This window comes from Coloeus monedula, assembly GCF_965178545.1.
Source record: "Coloeus monedula genome assembly, chromosome: 6".
In the NCBI taxonomy this organism is placed as follows: domain Eukaryota; kingdom Metazoa; phylum Chordata; class Aves; order Passeriformes; family Corvidae; genus Coloeus; species Coloeus monedula.
Window position 1 is genome coordinate 26,209,916 of NC_138786.1, and position 26,161 is coordinate 26,236,076.

The following is a 26,161-nucleotide window of genomic DNA, read 5'->3' on the forward strand; positions in this document are numbered from 1 at the left end:
TGACAGAATGATGGGCTGGAGTTTTGCGGTTCAGCTGATTGTTCTGAACCAGGATCTCACCACAGGTTTAGGGAAAAAAAAAAAAAGAAAACAAACCCAGAGTAGCTTGAGCACAACACTGTCAGCCTTAGAGAATACACTTTTTTGTTTTATTAACACCCAAGCACAGCTAATTCCCGCAGGGACATGGCGCCTCCGGCGGGGCCGAGCAGCGGCACCAGACTGCAGGTACCACAATGCATCGCGCGGTGATGGTAGCCCAGCCGGCCCAGCATTGGGACCGTGCGGAGCCCTGGGCAGTGTAGTTTATTCGCGGAGAACCGCCTGGCGTCTGAAGGCGGGCTGGCGGGGCAAGGGACTACAACTCCCGTCGGGCCATGCGCTGTCGGCCCTGTGTCGAGGGGACGGGAGAGTGCTCGCCGCAGCTCCCCGCTTGTGACAGCCCCGCTCGCCTCCGATCCTTGGCCCTGAGGCAGCCGCAGGACCGGGGGAGACCATGGAGCTTGGCATAGCGGGGGTGCAGCGCCGCGCCTGAGGGCGGGCCGGGGCGGTAGCGCCATGGATAGCCGCTGCTATGGGTGCGCGTGCAAGTTCTCTGTCTTCAAGAAAGAGGCAAGTCCGGCTGCGGGGGGTCAGGAGCGGGCCGGTCCCGCGGGTGCCTCCCCCACAGTGCGAGGGGCTGAGAAGGGAACGGGGAACTGCTTCGCCCGGCGCCGAGACACGCTTGCCGGCCAGCATCCTGGCGTGGTTGTCCTTGCTTACCGAGCTCTCGTGGTGCCTAATTCCGATATGTCTTCAAATATGGGAAATAACTGACCCCCCCCAAAAAAAAAAAGTCGTCATTGAATGCCTTCCCTCTAATCCAGGATTTTGTCATGGTCTCAGACAATTCACACACACACTTAGTTATACTATGGGCTGAAGTGGTGACTCTGCTCCCAGCAGGAGTTATGTGCTGGTGCTCCAAGGCTCTTATGTCTCCATATCTTCAGCAGCAGCTGGTGAAACAGTTCTGTCACAAAAAAATCAGCATAACCCCAGCATTATTTTTCGTGTGCCTCCGCACGGGCACTGTGCCTGCATGCAGCCAGGCAGAGCGGTGGGGGGTGTGGTGCCGAGGTGGTGAAGCCTGTCCTGCCCCTCTCTCCTATCTGCAGTGTGGCTGCAAGAACTGTGGACGGTCCTTCTGCTCGGGCTGCCGGAGCTTCAGTGCTGTTGTTCCCCGCTGTGGAAACACTCAGCAGAAGGTGTGCAAGCAGTGCCATGGAAAACTGACTGGGTAAGACAGGAGTGTTCCTTCATCCAAAGACAGTTTCCCGGTTTTTTTCTTCAGTTTGCATTCCATGTGGTGTTGCAGATTTCTGCACGAGAGCTCTGCCTTCTAGATGTGCATGGATGCCACCTGGACCCCGGAATTTCAAGATGGGACATCTCTGAACTGTTGTTATATGAGCCGTACAGTCCAAAAATAAGAATCAGGATTTGTGCCTGTTCTCTATGGTGACAAAGTAGTTTGAAAGCACGAGGTTTAAATCTTCATGGATGGTCACTGAATTCCTGTGGGTAGCTTAACTAGATGGGCTGAGGTTAAGCCACACTGTAGTTTTGCCCAAAAATCTACACCCCTTTAACAGTTCTGGCAGTCTTTTCAGATGTCTAGTAATTGAGTAGCCTGACAATAAGATGTTCAAAATGTTATTACTTCTGTGGGCAAACAGTGACATAAATCCTCTTTTTTGAGGGGCCTCTGCTATGTGTGGCCTGAAGACGTAAAATTTTGTGTCATAAAATCTATAAAATTTTTGCTTTTAAAAGAGAACAGAATTATTTGCAAACATAACCTGTAGACTTCCTGTTGAAAACAAAGCATGTAATTCAGTAGCAGCAGGATTATACATGTGAACAAGCAACACAAGAACACAGGTGCACACCAGAATCCTTCTGTCAGCCAATTCTTCTGTCTCTTTTTTCTCTTGCATTTTTCTGGTTTCTTCTCACTTTTCTCCTATAGCAAGGATTTTCACCAGCAAGGGGGGAATTTTCTGGCTCTGCAGATGTCTAAAGGAGAAGAGCCTCATTAGTGAAGGTCTTCATCTTCATGGGCCGCTGAAAACAGTGAAAGACAGTATTTAGTCTTTTCAGTTTTGAAATTTTCTGATTTCTCTTCACAACTTCAGAGCCATTAAGAAAACAAGGCCACCTTTCTTGATGTTTCTTCTGGGTCTTTTTTTCTCATCACTTTAATATCAGCACTATAGAGCTACAGCAGAAAAACAATCTTCCCTGACTGGATTGCAGGTAGATTATAGAGTCATAGAATGGCCTGGGTTGGAAGGGACCTTAAAGATCATCTATTTCCAACCCTCGTGCTGTGGGCAGGGACACCTTCCACTAGACCAGGTTGCTCAGAGCTCCATCCACCCTGGCCTTGGAACACTTCCAGAGATGAGGCATCCACAGCTTCTCTAAGCAACCTGTTCCAGTGTCTCACCAGGCTCCAAGTAAAGAATTTCATTCTAATATCTAATCTAAACCTGCTTTCTTTCAGTTTAAGACCATTGCCCCTAGTCCTGTCACTACTTGCTCTTCTAAAAAAGTCCCTCTCCATCTTTCCTGGAAGTTTCCTTCAGGTACTGGAAGGCTGCAGTTTGGTCACCCTGGAGCCATCTCTTTTCCAGGCTGAATAATCTCAATTCTCTCAGCCTTTCCTCATAGGAGAGGTTTTCCATCCCTCTAATCATTTGGTGGCCTCCTCTGGACACACTCCACCAGGTCCATGTCCTTTCTGTGCTGAGGACCCAAGAGCTGGATGCAGCACTCCAGGGGGGGTCCCATGAGAGAGGAGCAGAGGGGCAGAACCCCTTCCCTTGCCCTGCTGGCCACGCTGCTTCGGATACAGCCCAGGACACAGCTGGCTTTCTGGGCTGTGAGCACACATTGCTGGGTCATGTCCAGCCTCCTATCCACCAGCACTCCCAGGTCCTTTTTGGCAGGCCTGCTCTTGATCTGTTTGTCACCCAGCCTGTGTTGATGCCAGGAGTTGCTCCAACCCAGATGCAGTGCCTGGCACGTTGTCTTGTTTAAAACCTCATGAGATTCCCAAAGGCCCACTTCTTGAGCTTGTTGAGGTCCTTCTGGATGGCATCCTGTCCTGCAGGTAATACACATAGGCTGCAGTTCTGTAAGGTGCATGTGTTGTTCTTCATGCAAAAGCTTTCAGAATTGAAGCCTTAGAACTTTGGAAAGTGTTCCAACAATGTTGCATTCAGTTGTTACTATATGAGCCTTAGCTGTGATTCCGAATAACAAATAAAATGTGCTAACTACCTTACGTAAGTGTCTAGTCTCTCAACCTGAACACAGCAAAGTAAAAGACAACACATTTTTGTGGTGTGCAGTGTTCCAGTGTTCTGGTATTATGATGGTGGTTATATAATAACTTTTGTAATGCTTTATTTTGCTTGTGCATTATATAATTCTCTGTTTGTTGCATGCCCCAGCTCCTTTCAGAGTGTCCTGCTGCATGGAAGCTAATTACACTGGGAGTCTTCCCTAAATACTCCCTACCTGCTCTCTAAACTGGGAGGTGCAGGCTGTGGGAGGGAAGGGTATTTCAGCCCCACCTCCTTTGGATCACTGGTGACCATATTAAATCACATTCTGTTCAGATGCAAAATAACTGGACCAAAGGACAGAAATGAAGGCTCCCGCTGTCCTGGGCAGCTATATTATCTTAATCCCTTTCATAAGCTGATTGCTCTCAGAATTAATGAGGTTAAGAAAGGAGCTATACCAAGAGGTCAAGAAACACCTACTGATTCCTCTTGAGCTGAGACATTAGATGATGAAGTATTGTCAGTATCTTGAGTTCAGAGAAATGGTTTTTGTTTTCCAGAGATGGATCTCAAAGCAGTTCAGCAAAATGGTCACCACCAGAAAACTACAAAAAGTGAGTTGCACTTGCCAAGCAGTTCTTTCTACTGCGGACAAACCTTTCAGGCCCTGGTCTTCCCCTGTCGATACCAGCAAAAGTGGGGCTTGCAATATGGGTATTTGCATGTTCAGAATTAGGTTAAGGATGGAACTTTTGTGTTGCTGTTTGGGTTGTTAGTTTGTTTGGAGCAATGGGGGGGGGGGGGGCGGTATGCTCTTTTGAATAGACTCCTGAACAGCCACTATCTGCCATTATCTGTGGCTGATCAGAGTTGGCTTGGAACCATGAACCTTGCGGTGAAATGTTGTCTCCTGGGAAGTAGTGACAGGTGTGCTGTTCTTGTTTTCCTTAAGTTTTCCTTACTCTTAGGAGTACCTTATTGTGCTGATATTGGAGAGAGCGGTTTAATTTCTGTTCTGCACTGACATTGTTCAAACAGCCTCTTGAGTTCACAGAGGATGTTTTCTTATCTCTGCGTTAAAACCCCTGTTCTCAATTGTCATGTATTTTTTTCATCCTTGTCACAGGCGTGTAGCAGCTTTTGAAGCTAAACAAAACCAGCTGAAAGACCAACAGAAGGCAGCTGCAAGACCCCCAGGTCAAGCAGGCTCCAGATACCAGGGGCTCACAAAAGAGGATAGAGCTATTGCAGAAAGACTGGAGAGGCTCAGGGAGGAAAGGAAACCGAGTGAGTTTTAGAGAATACCATAAATACCTTGGGTGGGAACACTACTGTTTGGGAAACAAGAAACCTGGAGGGAGAGGGAAGCACTGGGCTTTAAGAGGCTGTGATATTTGGGGAATGAAGGCTTAAAATAGCACAGAGCATCCAAGTCCTGCTGCCACAATGGCCAAGTTCTACAATGATTTTAGATCTATGTTCCAGTTTCGTTTTGCTTCTTGGGGTTTCTCTTGCAACTACTACTCAGTTTTGGGGCAGTATCTTACCCGTAAAATCACTTTCTTGTTTTCCGTAGTTTGGGGTAAAAACCTGTATCAAACCCACTTGGAGTAGAATGAAATGAAAGTCTTTGGCCAAACTATTTTGAAGAAGATTTCCTGTGAGTCATTGTCTCGGGCAACAGCAGTTCCAGCCTCTGTGAGACTATGTTCTGACCAGCCTTATCTCACAGAAAAGCAAAAGGATTCTCATCCCGGTCCACAGCTGTCAGGTTCTGGGACAGCCTTGAGGTGCTTGCGTGAGAATAAACTATTTTAAACATTATATGTGGCCTCTAAAAGAAAAAGAACACTCTTCAAGATGGTTACCAGGTTATCATAGAATCACTTAGTCCAACTGTTAACCCAGCACTGCCAAGTCCACCACTAAACCATATCCCAAAGTGCCACATCTACACAACTTTTGAATACCTCCAAGAATGGTGACTCAACCACTTTCCTGGGCAGCCTTTTCCAGTACTTGACAACCCTTTCTGTGAAGAAATTTTTCCTAATATCCAATCTAAACCTCACCTGGAACAACTTGGAGCCATTGCCTCTCATCTGTTACGCGGCAGGGGAGGGTTTCAGACTGATATGGCTAGGATTGCATTAAGAGATGTGGGACCAATGGACTGAACTGCCTAAATGATACTTACTTCTCTGCCTGTCCCTAGAATCCCAAGTCAGCTGATTGCCAGATGATATCACCGTAATACTCACTTTATGGCTAGGAGATAAACTGTGAAGGAGGCAAGGACTTGGAAGAAAGTGATAGCAGTTAGCATCAGGGTAGTCTCTGAGTCACTGCAGTATGACCCCTCATTCATGTCAGGGCTGGGTGAGGTTTTGCTCAGGTGTTCAGAGTCTGATTCTAGAAAGAAATACAATTTTAAGAAAAGAAACATGTAGCTTTTTGTTTTCAATAACAGAATAATCTCCTCTCTTGGATTATTGTGAATTGCAGAGTCCATCCCTACTCAGGCTGAGATCGAAGCTAGGCTGGCGGCCCTGAAGGAGGATGGCCGGGGACCTGTTCCATCCACACAGGAAATGGAGGACCGGTTGGCTGTCCTGCAGGGGAGAGATCCTCCTTCCCAAGCTCCCAGACCTGTAAGCTCCCTCAGCTCTTTAGTCAGCAGTTTATTCTGAGCTGACACAGTAACTGATGTCACAGCATGTTAACCATTCCTCCTTCTTCAGCTTTTTTGTGTTCAGGTAGCTTCCTTCAGAAATCTCTATTTCTTGATTGTGTCATTGCTCCAGAAGCAAATCACCAGCCTTTACCAGTTCACTGCTTCAATTTGAATGCAACATGTTCCTTTATGCCACATGTAGTTCGTGTGTATATTTTTAACAAGATGCTAAAGTTTTTTACTCTCAACTCATTTGTGTACCTGAGTGGTCATAGTTTTTCAGAGCTGTTTGTGTTGGAGGCTTATCAGCCCTACCTTCTAACTACGTCTTCTAGTTATTACTGTATACCAGCTGGGCAGAATCCCGTTACGTTTTCCAGAAATGGAGGCCCAGTGTGATTTGTCTGAGGCTGCAGAGGAATCAGTTGGATATATGCCTTGAAAGCCTGTAGAAATGATCTTGTCCCCCAGGATACCATTTCCTTGTGATTCTTTTTCAGCTGCATGTCCAGCTGTTATCATAGGTCTCTGTGGGGCTGCTGGCTGGCACTGTTGCGAATGGCACTTTGTTTACACTGGAGGTAGTGGCAGAGCTGGAGTAGGGACCCAGCAGCATGTACTCCTACACATTCAGCACCCCTTTGCCTTGTTTGGGTGACTGCTCTTAGAGCCGTGTGCATTCAGCACCTCTGAAAATGAAACCCTTACAAATCTTACACCACAACTGTAAACTGAGATTCTCAATATCAGTGGAGGCATCTTTGTATGCTGCTCCCATCTAGGGTGACCTTGGTTGCCAGACTTTTCCTTTGAGTATGCCACTTTCCTCTCATTTACCTTTTCCCACACTCCCCTGGTCTCTTAGGTACACCAACCTCCTGATACCAGAAGCCTGGTCCAGCAGACAGATGACCTGTTAACTCAGCTGTCTGAGGAGGTTGCCATTGACGAGCATTACAGACCAAGAGTTCAGCCTCAAGGTATGTTTTGGCTTCCACAGACCTGTTTATGTCTAATATATATGTGCTATGCTGAGAAGGGAATATGTGCCTGCCTCCCTGTGTGACTTCCAGGTGAGCTGAGTGTCCAGTTTGTCCATATCTTCCCCTTATGACCCCCCACACCGACCAAGAGCAGCCATCTGGGTCTCGGTGTCTTTGCTTGGAGATGGTTCCTTCTTGTCAGGCTTGTATTATTCAGATTCTCTGTTTCTCTAAGGTGACTCATCCCTGGGGAGGAGCTGTTGCTACTCCTAATGCACCTGTGCACTGTTCCAAAACATCAGAATCTGGCATATCATTATCTTGCTGGCTGCAGTACTTTCTCTGTAATCTCACTATAGGCCACAGATCAATTCATTTTCTTCTCTTCGTGTACAGCAGGGATCCTACTGGCACGCCTTTTCCCCTTGTTATCCAGTTTCATGGAGAGCAGCAAGCTGCTCTCATAGCACTGCTTGTCATGTTTTCTGTGCCCAAGGAACATTGCTGCTGAGTCACCAGTGTGTTCTGTGTGTCTGTCTGCAGCTGTTAGTAGCCAAGGTTTGAATGATCTCAATCGGGAAAGTGAAGATTGTGTTTGCCCTGCAAATCTGGACCCAAAACAGCTAGAGGAAGAGAAGAATAAACTTCTGGCAGAAGCTGCTGCTGAGCTGCGAGAAGAGAACACTAGGCAGGAAAAGATCCTACAGGTTGCCAAGAGACTGGCAGCACTCAAAGGCGAGGACCCAGAGAAAGGTGGGTAACAGATGAGAATACAGTGCTAAGAGAGGAATCAAATTGGTACAACAGAGTAAATTCTTTTCTGGGTGTTTATCCATTTAATTCCTCTGTTCTGCAAGAAACAGACTGAGATTTGGTTCTGTCTGCAAAGTTGTACAGGTTGGTTTGTCATGAAATCAATATAACAGATCTAAGTTGAGGGTAAAGGCTGGAACTGAAAGGTCAGACTGCTTTGTCTTGCACCCTTCTTTGGGATAATTCTAGCATGCTCTGATGAGGTTAACCAAACTTTTAAAACCAAGGCTCTGGTTTTGGTGGGGATCTTTTCCTTCTCTCTTCCAAGTATTAAAAATAAACAATAACGTCCTTTTTGAGGAATCTGCACCATAAAAGGTTAGAGCCAGAATGCCACAGCCAGCTCACATCACAAAGAATTGTCTCTGGTACCTAAGTGGGCACAAGGCTTGAGGCAGGTGTGGGTTACAGTCACATTTCTTACTCCTACAGTTACTCTGGAAACCTATAAGCTCCCTGACAGTGATGAGGAAGTGGCTGAGGAGGAGGCCATTCGCAGAGTGCTGAAACAGGTCAGAAGTGGCAGCTGTGGCCTTGTTTTTCTTCCTCTTGGTTATGCCCAGTGTGTGTGTTACCTGGTGAGCACAAAGGATGTATTTCTGTTCCTGAGAAGAGTTTCATTCCTTACTTTCCTAGTGCTTTTCCAATACTAGCTCCCATGGGCCATTCTATTTGACAGGCAATTGACAACAATACTTAGTCTGTCACATTGTCTTCCTCATTCATGCTTGGTGTCTCTCATGGTCTATGTGTGTCTCCTGTATAACCCCACTCTGCTGGTACTTCCTCACTTCTTGTTCTATGTTTTCCACCAGCCAGTTAGAACATGGATGATGAGATGTTTGCTGTGTAGCTCAGCTTACACCTACATTTCTCTCTAAAATGTCTCTGAATTGTCTTGCAGGCAGACCTGAGCTTAAGTTTGTCTGATAGGTCACATGTATGTGATTAGAATGATGCTTGGGGTCTGATAGCTGCACTGCAAACAGTGTGTGTGAGCTGCAGACCCCTGCTGCTGCAGACTGTCCACAATGGACACAGAGTGTTCTGAGTGCAGAGTGAGCTTACATCTGTCTGGATAACACCAGCTGCATTCAGAGTTGTCATCTCCTATTACTATGTGAGAGCAACAAGTCCAGGAAGTTTAGGGCCTAGAATGAGGCTCCCAGCTGTGTTTGAAACAAGAGACTTCTTGCTTTGTGTTGTTGCCAGCTCACAGAAGAAGCAGCCCTGGATGAAGCAAGTGGATTCAACATTCCTCCAGATCAGACCACCCAACCAGGACCCTCACAACAGAACCTGAGTAAGAAAGCAAAGCAAAAGGTCAGTGAACTGGTCAGGATCTCTTGAATTGACATCTTGAATGTTCCAGGGTGTCAGGAGAGTACAGTTCTGCAGCAAAAGTTTGCTGTGTACTACGCTTGATGCAGAAAAAAAATTTAACTAACCAGTTTCTCCAGAGCAAACAAGCCAAGCAGCTTCTGCAAGGCTGACCAGCTCTGAGCTCAGCTGTGAATCATCCTTGTACTTTTAAAAGGAATTGTTCCCTGGAATACAATTCCTTTCAGGCTGGCTTTGTGCTGAATGATACAGTGTCATGCAAACCAGGAGAAGTTGGTAGACACCTCACAGTATGGATACTAGACAATTATACACACATATACATATATAATTAGGTGAACAAGGCCACGGTGTAGTACCATACAGCCTGAACCAGAGTAAATGGGAAGTTTACCAGTGCTTTCAGCATGTGCAGAATAGAACCTCTAATAGCATTCTACTGCCCATGTTTTCATATAATGTCAGAGGAAGGAATTAGTAGCAAGACACCCTATGCTCAGAGTGGATTCTGGCCTACTCTGGAAATATATACACAATCTCTAATGTGTATTACAGGAATTAAAGGCACCTGTGACTCACAGGCACTTGTCAGGCCTGCTCCCAGTGGCAGAAATGATATAATTATAAGCATTATCAAAAACATCCATCTCAGCTATGACACCTTGCATTTCTGGGATTACTGATGTAAAAGATAATGTTAGAAAAAGACTGTGTCAGGAAGCTGCCTTTGCCAGTATCCAGGCACTATGATTCAGTGTGTTTTCAGTTCTACAAGAGTTCTCTGTAAGGGAGAAGGAGGCCATAGTTGGCTGTATGGAAATACTTAGATTATGATTTCAGAAGATCTTTTTGCCCCAGCCTCAGGTACATATGAATAGTAGGGACCTTTTGGCAAAGCAGTTCCTTTGTCCCACAGTTTGCTTTCTACAATAGGGAGAAAACAACACCCCCACCTCGGCATTGCTTTCCCTTCCTACACAGCCCCTTTCAGCAAAACTGCTTGATCTCCTGCTTTTGCAGCAGGAATTGTCTGTCACACGGTATTGTTGGTAGTGCCTGCCAGAAGTTGTGGGCTCCATGCCCTTAGCACAGCACACACAATGTGGGTGTCACTGCAGACACTAAATGAGGCTGAATACCTGTTTACTTTCCAAGCAACATAGATACAAACTCAAATTCTAGCAACTACTTTGGGTTTTTATTTAACAATCTAGATGCTTATGGAGCCTGTCCCTGTGCTCTGGGCAAGTTCCTGTCACAGGCTTAGGATCAACAGGGAGTAAACTATGGACCGTGGGACAGGTCACTGTGGCCATCATGCATTACAGTTAAAGTCCTTTATTGTCTGTGCTGGGGTTTGAACTGTCTCTTGTTTTCTGTGTGAATTAGAGCCACACTCCAACCACCCCAGTTCTTGCAAGGGCAGATGACAGTGATGAGGATGAGTTACCCTGGTGCTGCATCTGCAACGAAGATGCCACTTTGCGCTGCCATGGCTGTGACGGGGACCTCTACTGCCAGCGCTGTTTTTGGTGAGTCTTGCAATTCCTCTGGGTCTGAGAGGTGGGTCAAAGGTAAGCTTGGCCCCTTTTGTTTGTTTTTCTCATTGGGCAGAAAAACAAGCAGTAGGAGGCAAGATTTGAGGAATCCAGATTTGAGCTGAATGCTAGTTGTTACAAAAATACTTTATGTGATCAGTAGTTGTCCCAGGCTTCAGAGACTAAACTGGTCCTAGGCAGAAATGCTTCAGTGCATGTTTGGGCACATTGTCTGAGTGTTCTCTGGAGCAGCTGATGTGCTGCAATCCGTGGGATGGGATAAATGAGACCATTGTTCAGTGACTCCTATGGCTTGTTAATGCCATTGATGGATGACCTGGGCTGGATTCCCTTAAAGGGGGAGATCAGATAGTATAAATTCCTGAGGCTTTTCTTAGGTTGAGATTTTGCAGTCTTAAATCATATTAAAAAAATCTTTGTTGAAATATGTATATGTGAACCTTTTTTCACCAGTCAGGCCTTTACAAGACTTTACAGCAGCTGTAGTCTTTGTTCTTAAACAAGTGTAGCTTGATTTTTGACAAAATTTTCATGTCTCAGATTTGGAGGGTTAATTCCTCTGCATACAAAGTTCTTCCTAACAGGTTGTGTGATTTCTCTTTTCTCATGCCTCAAAAGTATTGGGTAGTTGGCTGGGCTCTCAGATTAGTGCTGGATGACATTAAGACAGCAGGTTGCTAAAAATGTGGTTGGGGTAATAAGAGATGCTTTTGTGCATATTCTCACATTTCCTGTTGTAGAGAAATACAAATGAAGTGGGGGAAAACCATATGAAAATGTTAAGAAAACATATGATTGGGAGTGTTAGATTATTAAAAACAAAGCATCCAAACCGACGTATCTGACAGCAAACATCAGGAAAAGCAGATTTAACAGGCTGGCAGGTGAGTGTAGCAGCTGCAGATGCAGGCTTGTGTCTTACTCAACACTGCCTGCTCCTGAGTGTGGTTAAGACAGCTGCTAATACACTGCATTATTTTCAGTTATTTCCCAGAGTTTTCTGGAGGAGACTGTAATTTTGTCTATTGGCACAGTTGCTAATGTCCCTGGAATCACAGACATAGTGCTGAAGATGAGCCATTAGTTACATGAATCTGTTCAAGAGGGAGAGAAACAGAAGGACCTGTTGTCATTTTCAAATCCAGCTGCCAAGGATGAGCAGACCTTCCCATAAAGCACCTCAGAAATGTCTGTTACAAGTGAATATCTTAGGTAGTTAGTCCACATGGGTATACCAGGTGGGTCCTCACAGCCAACCCTTGGGATAAGTTTCTGGTTAAGGGCTGCTGGGAGATACCTTGTGCAGTGGCTAAGGGTGGGTTCTTGGCCTGGGTATTTACTTCTGACTGCTCTTTGTATTTGCTTCTTAGGGAAGGCCATGAGGAGTTTGACCTGAAGGACCACCACACCTCCCGCTATCATCTTCCTTGCAAACAGAAGTGATCACACTCTTCATCGGCAGAAAAGGAGCTGCAGAATGGGAAAACAGAGGAGCCAGCCAGATGGGAAGAATCCAAGTGGATTTGCAGCCAAAACGGGTGATGTTTTGGACAGTTAAAGGATGTGCTGTAATCTGAGAGAGGCTTGGAGGGCATGTGACTTTGTCTTCACAAGTATACCTGAGAAGTGCAGGGTTTGCTGTGCATGCTCGGGGATAATTGAGGATTTGATATGAGGAGGTGGGTACAAGTCCATAAATACAGATGGTAAAGCAATGTGGGTAGCAGTAAAGATGTGTGTCTAAGGCAGTACTGACTGGCTGATAAATAACCTCCTGCTTTTACTAACAGCTTATACACTGGTTCAACAGGCAGCAAAGCACTTTGCACTGAGAAAAATGTCTGCATTGTGATCACGTGTGTGATGAGAACTTACAAAGCATAATAAAAATTATTTACAGAGGCCTGTGGTTAAAGTCTCTCCTGAAAATGCCTTATAGCCCTTTACAAAGTGTTGCTTTCTTACAATGGTATGTTAGTCCTAGTGTCAAGTGGCTTAGGGAAAGAAATGAAGAATAGTGAAGTCATCAAAAAGGTTCCTGTGGTGTGTCTGGAAAAGATGCAGGGCAGTGTTGCTCACTGACTTGAAAGGAAGGATCCTTTAAAAAGGTAATCTGCTGCTGATACAGTGCTGTGGCCTGCAGTGGCTGTGCCAAGGTCACATGGTCTGTAAGAGCAACATGTCAGTCTGTAACAGTTGTGTATTAGTCTGAAAGCAGGATTTGATTTTGTTTATTATTTGGTCCCCAGTAGGGTTAAGATGTCACCTGTGTGATGCTCATTCTCTGGTTATGAGAGAAGCTCAGTTGCATATGTCCATATCCCTCCTGGCAAACAATTCAGATGCAAGTGGCACTTGCAAGTGCCTAGAACCCCCAGCTAAGTTTGCTGTAAACAGGCTCTGTTATTCCATCAGGATGACCTCTTTCCAAACAATGTGACTTTTGAGAGAGCTCTCTAAGGTTGGCAAATTCCAATTGCAACAAAATAAAGGATTTGCCCTTGACAGGGAATTTCCAATTAATCTTGCCTGTCTGGTTTGACACTGCCACTCCCAGCTGTCTGCCTTGCCCCTGTGCTTAAGGTCACTGCCTCCGAGGTGAAGTGATGAAACAGTGTTTGCCTGCACCTCTGTCGCCTCTGGTCAGAGGACAGCAAATGAATTAAACCACTGTTGAAGGTGGGTTTCTGCTAACGTGCTGCTCTGGATCAGGCTCTTCAACAGAAACCTGATTCAAACAATGTAGAATAGTAATACACACTAAAAATGGCAAGCATATGCAGCAGTGCCATCAAAACCTTTTCTTAGGAAGGGGTGGCAAAACCTGACTTCTGTGGAGATCTTCTTTCTCCTGGCAGTCCTTGCTTCACCAATGACTGTCTCTTTGAGACAGGTAGATGGGAAAACTACTTGAGTTGTTCTGATGCAAGAGCTCACAATTAACCCTGTGTTACACAAAATTTAAGTAAGTTACAGCTCTGAAGAGCTTGCAGTCTTAAAAACAAAAACAAAATGCTGTTCTTTCTTTATGTTATCATAGGACTGACACTTTTTCATTGCTATTTGACATGGGTGATTAGTCTGATAGTAAGACAGCCCAGTTCTGTCTGAGGTTAAATCCTTCATGTTTTACATATACAGGGGAAGGTGCAACTCTCTGTTCTTATTTCTCTCCTAAGACTGATCCACTGCTTTGGGCTTCAGCCTGTGTCTTCTCCAAGCAGTTAGTAGTAATTTTATTTCTTGATTTACAGCTGCTGGTTTTTTTAATATCTTAATATGAGTTGGTGTGATACTTGCAACATTTTGAATGCTTCATCAGCCACAACCAAACTTTGAGCTCCCTTGCAGTTAGGCAGCCTCTGTCATGTAAGCCCTGCCCTGTTCACATCGGTAGTGATGGAGCAGGTTGCAGTCGGAAGCAGTTTATTTAGATTCCCAGATTGGTTTCTGTGGGGCCATCCCAAGGAATCCAGAAATGCACCCAACCCATTACCTGAAATAGAACTTAGTCATACATGGAAGAGTCTCTTCAGTCATACAGACACATGCTGCTGCTTTCCCTGCACCACTAATGGACATTTTTGTGGCTGCTGCACTTTCTGCATGTAATGGGCCATTTTAGTAGTAGCCCAATCACTTTCCCCTGAACAGCCATTCCCACTGTAGCTGCTGCCTCAGTGAACATGTAGGAGGGGCAGAGGGGTATCCAGATAGCTGTCTGCAGGAAGCACACCTAGCTGAATCTGTGTTGTGAAAGAGGAATGCTGCATGACCTTTAAGTGGGCAGTGCACTGTTAGCTGTGTGCTTACTCCCTATCCTTGTCTTTGAAAAGGTGCTGGTAAACAAAGATACTGGTAATCAATTCCTGACAGACCAGATCAACTTCATTCAGCTGTTCAAGGACAGAAGACAGCTTGGCATCTTCCAGAAAGAGATTCAGCTTGTTTGCTCTTGTCTTTGTAGCAAGTCACGAGGGACAATGAGATTTTCTTTCCCTCTCAAAATGTTTTGTATGTGAACTATCAAATGTAGGCTCCACTTCAACAAGAATTCAAATTAGAAAAGCACATGAACTTTCATACATTGAGTTATCTTGGTATAATCAAAAGGGCAAAGTACCTTTAAAGCAACATTCTTAGATAGTATATACATACTTACGCTAGTGATGGTGCTGAGAAACAGCAAAGTTAACTGGAAGATGTTTGTAAAAAATTTTTTTCAAGCATTGATTTTAATCTATCCTTGTGGTCTAGGGTGAGAACACCCAAAATGTAAATAAAACCAAGTATGAGTTACTACTGTTTTAGAACTAAACAAAAAAGAAGTTGCTCTGATTGCCTTATGTTGCTTTTTCTTTTGCACCAGTGAGCTGAGAAATCATCTACCACATGTTGCCTTGCTCCCCTGATCTCACTGTGCTCAGCTGAAGTGCTCTCACGTATTATGAGAATTCCTTATGTGTCAGAATTCCTTACGTGTCAGAACCAACTGCACATGATAGGGTCTGCAGCTTACTCCTTTCCTGCTACTTGCAGAATAAGCACAGAGACAACTTCTGTCTAACAGAGTTTTCAGTACCTGCTTTTTCTTTGGTTCTAACAATGTCTACCTTAAAGCATAGACAAAAATTCTTTTTGCATCACTCCATATTGAGGAAATACAGAACAATGCCTAGGGGGAAGAAAATATTTCTCTTGGGCCAGAGGAGAAGCATGTCATGTCTTTGTGCTGTTGCAGCTCATCAGAATAAAACAAAGTCTGTTGGTAGGGTATGTAAGTAATGTGGACTCCTATACTACTGTGCTGTAGCTAATTGCATCTCTAGGACACTTTGCTCATGGCCTGTCCACCTAGATCTTCCACCTGAACTTCTGTTTGATGCTAGTCTGTTTTTAACAGTGCTTGGAGCTTTTTGTCAATATGCTGATCCCCTTTCTCAAGGGGTGTGATACATGAGTCTTAGCAGGTGTCATCCATAAGCAGTGCCAGATCTGCAACCATTGCAGCTCTGGATTTAATTTTTTTGTTGTTATTTTACTTAGGAAGTTGAGATTGCAAGAGGGTAGGCATGTCCCACTAGCCCCTGTTTAAGCCAACAATCATGTTCCCAGCACTACCATACATATATATTGGATCTGATAAAGAAAGGTCATTTCTCCAGCCTGGTGGGTGAGGCTTAGGACATCTTGGAGCAGCCTTAGAACAAGACATGAGCTCCACGGCTTGCCAGCTTCCAGTCAGATACAAGAGCAGCATGTGAAAGGAAGCAGGCCCTTACAGTTGTTACTGCAGCTTGGATTTTGTCCTCTCTAAGGACACAACCCACAGTTTGTTCACTGACATCTGAAAAATAGGAGGGAAGAACAAGATAATAGTCATCACTCTGCTACTGATAAAGATGGAAAGACTAATGCATTTAAGATATTACTGGTCCAGCCCAAGAGTCCTTGTTTGTCTTTGTTAGCTAACCTGCATGTCCCTCTGGTTCCATAGTTGATCCCTTCTGCCCCTGGCTTACCAAACAAACAAAAGATGTACACAAAAGCTGGCCTTGAACGTACTGCTCCATAGGAGCCCCTGTGGATGTGACTCAGACTCATCTCTTGTGTTTGGAGACCGGCATCAGCGTAGGGACAGGGCATAATGTGAGAGTGCTCTGCCTAAGCAATCAGCCTCCATTTGCTGTCTTATTTCCTAGGCACATGTGTCAGGTTACTGACTTGCTGAGAGGCTGGATGTAGTTTCCTCTGTGTTTTTCCAGGCAAACATTAGTTGTAGCCAGAAGAGTTTGTGCAGTGAGATACTGTGTCCTACTTCCCTGCTCATTTGTGAGACCAACCTGTCTGCAAAAGACTTGCTTCAAGATGCTCCCTGAAGGGAAGTTGGGAGCAGGTATTTTTTTTGCTTCAGTGTTTCTTTAGTATCTAAAGAGAGAGCAGAAGCAGGCAGTGCATGGCTGTTTTTCTCTGTTTTAATATAAAATAAGTATTTTTCCAACATCTCTTTAAACTAGGAGAAAAATCATTCCCAGACCTTGTTCCTTTAGAAAAGGCTTCTAAATCTTAAGTCTTAAATTCCACAAAAAGGAAAAAAAATTAGCCATTAGTCTTAGCAGCTGTTTCACAAATTTCGCCTTAAGAAGACCAGGTGCACTCAAAAATTTTCCTTCCATCCTATTGCATATTTTCTGTCCAACCTTCATAAAAAACAGAGGCTTAGTGAGACTTAGAAAGTATGTGCAAAGCTGTAGCATCAGGTACAGCAGTAACAGGCAGGACATCACAGTTGGGTCCCTGCCAGACTGAAATGAGGTGCATCTTAACAGTGGCTGATTTTCCATGGTGATGAATGAGTGCTAACCAATGCCTTGTTTTCCTTGCAGTGGACGGAAAAAAAGAAGTCTTGATGAGCTCCTGAGAACTGTATTCAGTGCTCCTTGACCAGCATGGAATTTCCTAGAAGAATCTAAAGGAGAGACATCTTGTCCTATTCCTCAGGTTAACACACTCTTTAAGAATCAGGAAAATGTCCAGTCTAGCTCCCTGCTGTGTGTGTAGATCTGGAAGGAGTGGAGACTTCAAACCACTGGTACAAAGTTCACAAACTTGATGATGTTTCTCAATAACAGTAAGTCCTAAACATATTCAGAAGTTCTGTTGCTGGTCCTGGTTTTTGTGAGGAAGATACATGTTTCCTTGTAACCAAAGCTGGGTGTTCCATATGAGCAAGGTCATTTCTTCTGAGGATTGGTGACTCTCCGGAGACCTCTCAATCGACTAAGCAATTCCGTAATGAAGTCCTACAATAAGAATTGGTTCAAGAAGGATGTCATATTAATGACAGCACTCACTAGCCCAAAGAGTACTATGGTGTTTCCATCATTCCCACATTCACCCTCACATTGAGCAGAAGACAGAATTTTGATGTATATTGAGCAAATCTATCTTTTAGCTTAGGAAAGAAGAACTTGTGAGGGATGAGAAGGGTCTAAAAGCTCCTCTACTTCCCTTCCCCTCTCTCCCCTTGGAATAGCCATGTTTACTTTCTCCTCAGGAGCTAGCCTGCCCCTCTTCATCCCAGATACCTGCTTTTCCCACCATGAGATGACCTCAGGATGCTATTGTTCTCTTTTAGATTCCACTGCTTCCTGTTGCCACCATAACCTCCTGCCCACTTCTGCTGCCCTCCCAATCTAGGGCAAAGCAAGCTGTCCCTCTTGTTGAACCAGTAAAGCTCCATGTTGTGGATTGCAAACCATCCTGGAGCTGTGCCAGTTCTACAAGGAAGTGGCTGGCAGAGAAGAGGTGGAGCAAAACACATAGGACTAATGATAACATTGAATAGGGGTTGAGGACAGGCAGAGCAGATAGATGAGCAGTTAATGGAGATAAACCCTGAATACTTTGCTGACACAGCCAAGGACTATGAACTAAACTGGCCTCTCTGGTTATTCCAAGCAGAAGGCAATGTGACTAGTGCAAACTTTACCCTCTGCATGGCAAGTAACTTCACCATGAAGAAGTGTGCAGCCTTTCTTACCCAAAGACATAGCTTCATGTTCTTGTAATTAGGCAAGGTCACTGGAAGTATTGCAGCTTGTTACCATTTGTACTGTGTGGAAGCCCAGCTTCCTCATTTGGGTGATCGGAGGTTGCCACAACATGCTCTGGAAGTAAATGCCTAGGATCATAAATTCCTTTTCAGTCAGTCCTTTCAGTTTCTTGTCTACTTTCTCCATTTAGGTTTCTGTGATCTTTCAAGGGGACTGGATTCAAGATCCCCAGGGTGAAAGTACATGTTTTTGCCAATGGGGCAGCAGTATCTGTATTCAGCAGGTACTGTGCTGTCCACAAGACACTTTCATGGCTTATGACTTCGCAGAGCAAACTCTCTTCAGTTATCACTCTGGGAATGTGGGATTCTTGCCTTAGATCTGACATTCAGACACTCTGAAAACTATTTCTATACTGCCAGCTTTGTTGAAACCCCTGCTAGGAGAGTATCTGTAATGATTGCTACAGCCCAGTTTAACTTCAGTGATAGTCATGCATTCATCTCATGTTCTGTTTGTTCGTCACTGCACAGCCACATCAGCTCGACAACACGTGGAGTCTGATGGATGGTGTGCAAGCAGAGTGTTCACATGCAGTGCATGTGGCTGAAGCAGTGATGGGGACCCCATTTTGCACAGATGTACAGTGCAGCAAAGGCAATCCCTGCGTGGTGCGTGCACACAATATTGCCTCCAGTCCTCTGGACTAAATTGTGATTTAACTGTCTAATTCAAAGTCAAAACTTGTAAAGTTCACATGGGGGGGAAAAAGAGTCCTGCGTAAAACTAACCTACATGGCTACTGCTCAGCAATTATCTGCCCAGTACAACCTAAGGGCCATTCTACATTCTTGTCACTTATAATCCTAGAGTGTTTTAAGCTAAGAATGCATTTAGTTAACAGTGTAAAAAATTATGTGAGCTATGTAACTGTCTATGGCTTTTCTACACTGAGGATCAAATAGCAGCTCAGACTGATCAGCTTAGGATGTCCAAAGCATGGAAAGAACTTCCTCTGATTGTAAAACATAGTTCCTTACTTGCTCCATGCTCTGCCTTCAGCTCATCCATGTGCATTTATATGTAATTTTACAATCACAGAATAAAATGGCAAACACCTCCCATTATGATTAAACAAATCTGCAGCACAGTAGTGTCTTGGTTCCTCAGCCAAGCAGCAGCAAAGACACTGTAACAGAGTAGTATAACATGTATACATGTAAATATGTACCGTACTTCACTCACCTCTGTGGGGCTGGAGCATTCATGGAGGATTTCCTGAAAAAACAAGGAGTTGTCATTTTAGTATTTTATGAATTGATCTAATTCTCCCCTCCCTGCAAAAAGGAAGGCACAAGAAAGCAGCATGCAACACTGCAAACACCTATTCTCTACTGCACATGCCACTAGTCTTTATGAAGAAAATGTCCCTAACTTAAAGTCACCAAATCCCTCTATCTGACCTGTAGTTTTAATTTCTGTTCTTCATTAGGGACCTCCAGGAGATCTTCAAGATCAATTTGTGGTTCAGGAGCTGCTGCCTCTGTTTCCTCCCTTAGCTAAAAAGAAAAAAAAAAACCCACCAGAGTTAATTAACCTTCAAACTTCTGAGAACTCTAGAGACCATCTTTAAAGATCTAAGCAGCTGAGTTACAATAAAACTATGCTGCAAAATTGAGGTCAAGATATAAATCATCTCAAAAAAGGGAGGTTCTTATAATGAGGGCATGGATTCCAGCCCGTCTGTGGTGTCTGCTACAGCCACACATCCTGATGTACATATTCTTCATCTTTTCCAACAACTACACTCAGGGATCATCACCCATCACTGGAAGACCATTTCAAGGATATCAAACTGCAGTGCCATGTACACCAGCCTGTGACACCCTTCCTCTACGAAGAGTTCACCAAACAGAACCCCACCAGGCTTAATCTTAGATAGGCTTAAATAATAAAAGGAGATTTTATGCTTTTATGCTAATTGCATTCACATACTTTGTATTTATACTAAGGCTTTTTGCAGTAATGGAGAGAAAAACAATTACACTGTTGAAAGACCTAACAATATTTTGCCAGCTTTCTCTAACAAACATGAGAGGGATATGGTAGTCTCCTTTAATGTAAGAGGGACCCCAAGTTTTAGTGACTGGAGCAGCAATCTTGTACTGCATGGGGGTGTTAGTTGGAAACATTTGTAAAGTTGATCACAGACACATTTTAGCTTCACAAATCTCTACAAGGAAAGCAGGCTGTGTTTTTCCAGTGTACTTACAAAATGGACCTTTCACAATGCAACACTAGTGATATTTTGGCATAGTAATCAGCAGAATAAGGTTACTGGGTGAACAGCACAGTACCTGATTGCCAGGTTGTGGCATTTATGGATGTGTATGTAAAACATTAAACAATAAAGACAATACTTAGAGGAAAAAAAGAAACTTTTCCCAAGCAGTCACTGGTACCATGCCAGAGAGGAAGTAGAAAGCCTTTGTTTAGCTTTGATACACAGCTTACTTAACAATAAATAAGAAACCAGAGTTAAATATATCCCACTGTGACCCACACAGTGTTTGTTCTTAAAATTAATAGTTTTCATGTGACTGTTTAGAAAGCAGGTGTTGATCCAGTCTGACTTTATCTCTGGTTAAGAAGCTAAGTAGGCTGGGAGGGCGAGATATGGTACGAAATCCCTATGGCTTTTTAGTCCTAGTGTGGATGCTGTTCTGGCTTCCATAGGCAAGGAATCATCTTGAAAATCACAGAGTCTTAGTTTTGTTGCAAAAAAGCCTCATGACAGTAAACATCATAGCATTCCCTTTATCAGGAGGTGATGTTTGAAATAACCTTGCTGGCATTTGAATCTCTGGAAGACACCAAGGAACATTGCAATGCCAAGGGCAGTTGGAGCAAAGTAAGAGGTAACAAAGAGACAATGTGATGGAAGTTGATGAATCCAAGGAATCCCAAAGAAGCAGGGCAACTAAATAGTCTTGTCACAATGCACAGAGGAGAGCAGGATGACCTGCTGGACATGCTGGACACCAGGGTGATTACAAGTAATTTACTGTGGCACATGTATGTATTTGAAGAGATCCTATTAACAGTCCCTGACCTGGCACAGCATTATGATATGTAGTTCCTTGTAGCAAATCTCTTATGCTGGCCTGAATATATCAGGAGCCAGGGAAATCTGTTGTGCTGAAGAGATACTAGCACAGGCAATCCACTGGCAATCTGTTCCTTTAAGGGCATGGCTGGGTTTCTCACTTGTGCCTGCTGGGATTTTGCAGTAGGGAAAAAAATATCCCCTTTGGGCAGCTACTCTGATGACAGTAAACAGCTCTTAATTCTCTGAAAAACAGAAGTGATAACGTAACCTGACTTGTTTTTCTGACACCTTTACAAGTGTAAAGGTCTATCTCTGTCGACTTCAGCAAGTAAGAGTAGCACATGGGGAGCCCCATCTTGGGTCATGTTATTGGTCATACCAAGTGCTTCTTGTGTGTCTCGGAAAAAAAGTGCCAAAAATCCAGTAATTCTCCAAAGGGCAAGATGTTCTGTTCAAAGCAGCAGCCATTCTCCCTGCTTATCTCTGGCAAACCTCAACAGTCAAGCAAAAGAATCTCTGAACTGAGCTACCAACTCCAGGGACAGTCCCTTAAAGGCCAGTGCAGGCATGGTTGGGAAGCAATATTGTCACTGCCACTCTTTTGAACAGCCTTCACTCACAAGGACTACCACACTAGCACTTTGCAGACACGCTGCATTTCACCTGCCTGACTGGGTCTGCTGATACCTTCTGTTCCCATGTACACTGTATAATGTTTCATAATGCATTATCAAGAGGCCTAAAATACAGCTGAGAATTTATTACTATCATTTTATAAGCTGTAGATAACAACTGGAAATCCACAACTAACTTGAAGAGATTAGTCATTTTTACTAAACAAGCTATGTTTGGGAAATCTAAGAAAGTTAATTAACAGAACAGAAGCAGTAATATACTCATTTTCAGAGGAGCCATGCATTTGCAGCAGAAGGAAGGACCCTTTTCTCCATATTTGTTTTCTGCCTGCTCTTTGCATAAGGCATAAATTGAAACAGAAATGAACTATTTTTATCTCTCAACATCACGTGAGAATCTGGTGCATTCCCACAAATATCAAATAGGTAACAGTCTCACAGAAAATGATGATAATAATGATCATAATAATAAAAAACAACAGCAACAACAATAATAAGGACAGGCTCAGAAGCAGTTCCTGAAGTCTGGGTCTTCAGCAGTGGAGGTGACATCATTCTATAACTCTCAGGCCCAGAAAATCAGCCTGGGCAGGCAAAAATTTCTCTGTACCATCATGGCAATGTGGCACATGACCCACCTTTCCTGGGCTGTTCTAACATGTCCACTTCCACTGTGGATTGCAATTTGAAACTGCTGATGCTCAGAGCGGAAGACTCTAAGCAATCATCAGCTGTTATTTCCTTGTATCTCAGAAGTGTGCTTAACACTGTGCTGGGGTGCAAATACGGAGAACAGGACAGAGAGGGCTTGGCAGTTCATTTAGTCCGTCCCCATCCAGGACATAAATAAGCTGTTTTACACAATTTGTTAAACCCATCTGTGTCATCTGTTGAGGATGGACTGATGGAGATGCTCTGTGAGTCAAGAAAGCTGTGTTCTCTTACTGTATCAGCCACTGCTCTAGAGAGAAAAGCAAAACCCTTAGTCAAGCTATTTAAATGGGTTTAAGATCATGATGTACAATGCAGAAAGCCTTTAATCTTTTACTGTACCACAGTCCAAAGTATTGTGTCAAACACAGAAGAGCACTATTGCTTCTGAAAGCACCCAGCATAAGCGTCATGCATCTAAGGACAATATATGAGTAGAATCTATAGTACAGGGTTAAAATTTCAGTATTCGTGGGCAGTTCTGGAACTTGAATGTCACTAACCCAGTGAAAGAATGCAACAGCTGAAGTAAAGACCTGTACCATTCAGGTATTGGGTGTAGGCACTCCTGGATCTTTCCTACTGGGGCAGCTCTCAGGCAGGCAGGAAGAATTTGAGAGGGACTGTTACTGGTGCAAAGGGAAGCTCAGGCAAGGGAGACTGCGCTGGGGATTGGTGAAGATGAAGGCGTAAGACCTCTACATTTGAGCAAAGAGGTTTTTTTTCCATTCCCTGCTGCCAGCAGTGAGTTCAGACACTGCAGTTACAGATACAGCACATTCTGAAGTGTCTCATTCAAACAGCTGGTAGACCCTCACTGCTGCATCAAAGAGGAACAGGGATACACTGATCACTCTAACCCAGCTAGCTTGGATACTGCTCACTGCAAAGCCACTCACCACAAGTAGTTCAGCAACAAGAAGCATCCTGGGTTTATACATCTCTCTAGGTTGTGCTACTCATGCTGAGCAATAGCTACACCCCCTCAGTGGGTGCAACACCAGCCACTCAAAGCCAGCTGGATTGCATCAGTGCAAGCTTCCCTGCCTGCCGACACACCAGTCAGAGAGTGCTGCAGAGGGGGCATGGAGATACCTGCTGAAAGTTGGTGATGAGGAACTATTTCCAGTGAGGCAGAACAAGCAAACCTCTGTCCCAGCACACAGGGCCTCTAGACCCATTCACCTGACAAGCAAGGGACTGGTTTGCCGCAGCTACTCACCCGGCATCGGTACAGCTCCTGCAGCTGGGCGTTGATCCATTCCTCCAGGTCTAGCCAGCGCTGTAGGTCTTTGCGGTTGTACTTTATGGTCAACTTGCCCAGTTTCCTGTGTGATGATTCCTCCCCAGGTTTCTCTGGTGTCTGGAAGGTCACCCGGGGCAGAGCACTGGAGTTGCTGGCCATCCTCACCACCTCCTCCTCTGACAGCAGGAACTCACGTTCCTCTGGGCTTCCTCACACCTTTTCTCTGTCTCCTTTAACTGAAGCCTCTCTGCAACCAGTGTCTCCCAGCACAAGCTAGTTACAGGCACCAAAGGTGGAAGGCATTGGTGATCCCACGGGGAGAGTTGGGGGTGGTTACAGGGCTGGGGCAACAGCGAGGCTCTGCAGGCAGAGTTACAGCCACAGATTCTTGGGTTTCACCATCAGATGTGCTGACAGGAGCAGGGAGGCAGGCAGAGCTGTTGTAATAACATCTGTTGTTAAAAGAAGCCAAGTGAACCAGGGAATTGATGAACCATGTTTGTTAATATTTAACACAAGTCAGCTCCAAGAGGTGGGGAAGATGGAGGTTTTAAATTACCGTTTTCCTAGAGGCATAGCTTACATGCATGTGCAATTCCAGAGGGCTGATCCATGCATAATGCATTGAATCCTGCTGCAGTTCATACTCAGTAAACTGCATGCAGCTACAGAGTTTAGCTCCCATTGAGATGGTATATTTGGCATTTTCCAGCTAAAGCACTGGACCCAGCACAGATAAGAAGCTGTGTGGAATCAGGCAGTTCATCCACTATTTTACAGCAGTAGGTCAGGAAATGACACTGCAATCCAAAGCTGGGCTCAGCAGATACATTTCTCGTTCTGCATTCTGTAGGTTTTCTCCAGCTCTCTCAAAAATTTCTGTAGAAATCCCAGTGACATGAATTTGAAATTATTTGAGCAAGGAACCTCCAGGATAAAAGAAAATATCTGTGCTCATATTAGCTAAAAATTACAGTATTTGATGTGATGGCACTGCAAGGGAAGGCTTAACTAGGGATATAGCACCACCTCCTTCCCACAGAAAAGTATTCGTGGTAAACAGGTGTACCTGCTGAGGCATCATAAACTGCTATCAGACTCTGTATTATCAATGCTTGGCTTGCAGTTCATTCCTAACTGGTTAAAGGTCTGCAGCATTATTGCCCTATACCATTTAGAAGGATATGTGTGAGCAGTGCAGTTCAGAGGAACATAAATCAGGCTGGCTGTGTTTACAGGGTGCCAGGACACTGTCACACCTCTTTATTCAGCTGTTCCCAGAGCCCTCCAGCAGCCCACCCAGGGAGCTGCCCCACCTCATGGACAAACCAGCTGAGACCCTCCACCATGAAGCAGATCAAACACCCCCAGTCTCATGATTCATGTGGAAAAAGCAAGTAAGCCTCTGCTGCCAGGAGCCAAGGTATTTCCTGCTTGGAGGCGAAGAGCTAGATAAGCCAAAGGAAAAGCAACCAACCAATCCTTTTCCCACTGAAAGGTGCTGCCAGGCAGCATGAGGCAGTCTGCAGAGGAGCTGGTCTCTGGAAAGCTTGCCCAGTCCCCCACCACAGTTCTGTCCCCAGAGGGATGGGGGTACAGCCAGCCAGCAACATCTTGTACACAGGGTGGTAGAAAAAACAGCAGGGCCATTACAGCCCCTCTTTTCATCCTTCATGTGAGGGAAAAAAAAAAATCATTTTCAGATGGGAAATTCTGCAACTTGCTTTCACATACGTGAAGAATGAAGTATTAAGGTATACCTGAAACTGATATTATCTCTTCTGTTTTTCTGACAGCCTATCAGAAGATAACTGTCAGCTCTTTAATTTTAGCAGCTTTACCCATTTTTCCTCACTGCTTGGCTGTATCTTCCCTCTAATCTCACTCCTAAAACTTCCTTATTTAGATCAAAGTTACACAGAAAAATCTGTGTTGAGAGGCTCATTACATACTCAGTGACTGCAGATTCTTCAGAGATTCTTAACTAATGGAAACCTGGCAAAACCCATTGAACTTCTTATAATGCCTTTACAGCTATTGACTTTTCAAAGGTTAATATGGCCTAAAATGGGCAGATATTCACAAGGTAAGTCTGGACCAAAGGACACACACTCAGGTGACAAGTTCTCGTCTCCAAATAGAAGTGCTCTATTTTCATGTTCAAGGACTGACATATTTGAACGAGGAAAACAGGGGGAA

General features: G+C 44.4%; 2 protein-coding genes across 4 annotated transcripts; one reads left to right on the forward strand and one right to left on the reverse strand.

Annotated features, from left to right (window-relative positions):
* The first annotated feature begins 425 nt into the window (after positions 1-425).
* On the forward strand, positions 426-18,522 carry ZFYVE19 (zinc finger FYVE-type containing 19). 3 transcript variants are annotated; one of them, XR_014226472.1, is made up of 12 exons: positions 426-612; positions 1,158-1,279; positions 3,896-3,949; positions 4,462-4,622; positions 5,841-5,986; positions 6,875-6,989; positions 7,536-7,745; positions 8,238-8,317; positions 9,018-9,128; positions 10,536-10,678; positions 12,076-12,384; positions 17,092-18,522. XR_014226472.1 is itself a non-coding variant. In XM_082283171.1 (11 exons), exons 1-11 carry the CDS (start codon positions 559-561, stop codon positions 12,146-12,148), a joined length of 1,269 nt encoding a protein of 422 aa, XP_082139297.1. In that variant the 5' UTR covers positions 426-558; the 3' UTR covers positions 12,149-12,459. The 3 variants fall into 3 exon arrangements, 1 of the variants encoding a protein (XP_082139297.1); XR_014226473.1 differs by having other exon boundaries at positions 12,076-12,243; XM_082283171.1 differs by lacking the exon at positions 17,092-18,522 and having other exon boundaries at positions 12,076-12,459.
* Positions 17,440-24,121, reverse strand: PPP1R14D (protein phosphatase 1 regulatory inhibitor subunit 14D; the record flags this gene model as incomplete). The annotated part of the gene is made up of 4 exons (XM_082283172.1): positions 17,440-17,508; positions 19,507-19,539; positions 19,725-19,820; positions 23,939-24,121. 4 exons carry the CDS (start codon positions 24,119-24,121, stop codon positions 17,440-17,442), a joined length of 381 nt encoding a protein of 126 aa, XP_082139298.1.
* Positions 24,122-26,161: the final 2,040 nt, after the last annotated feature.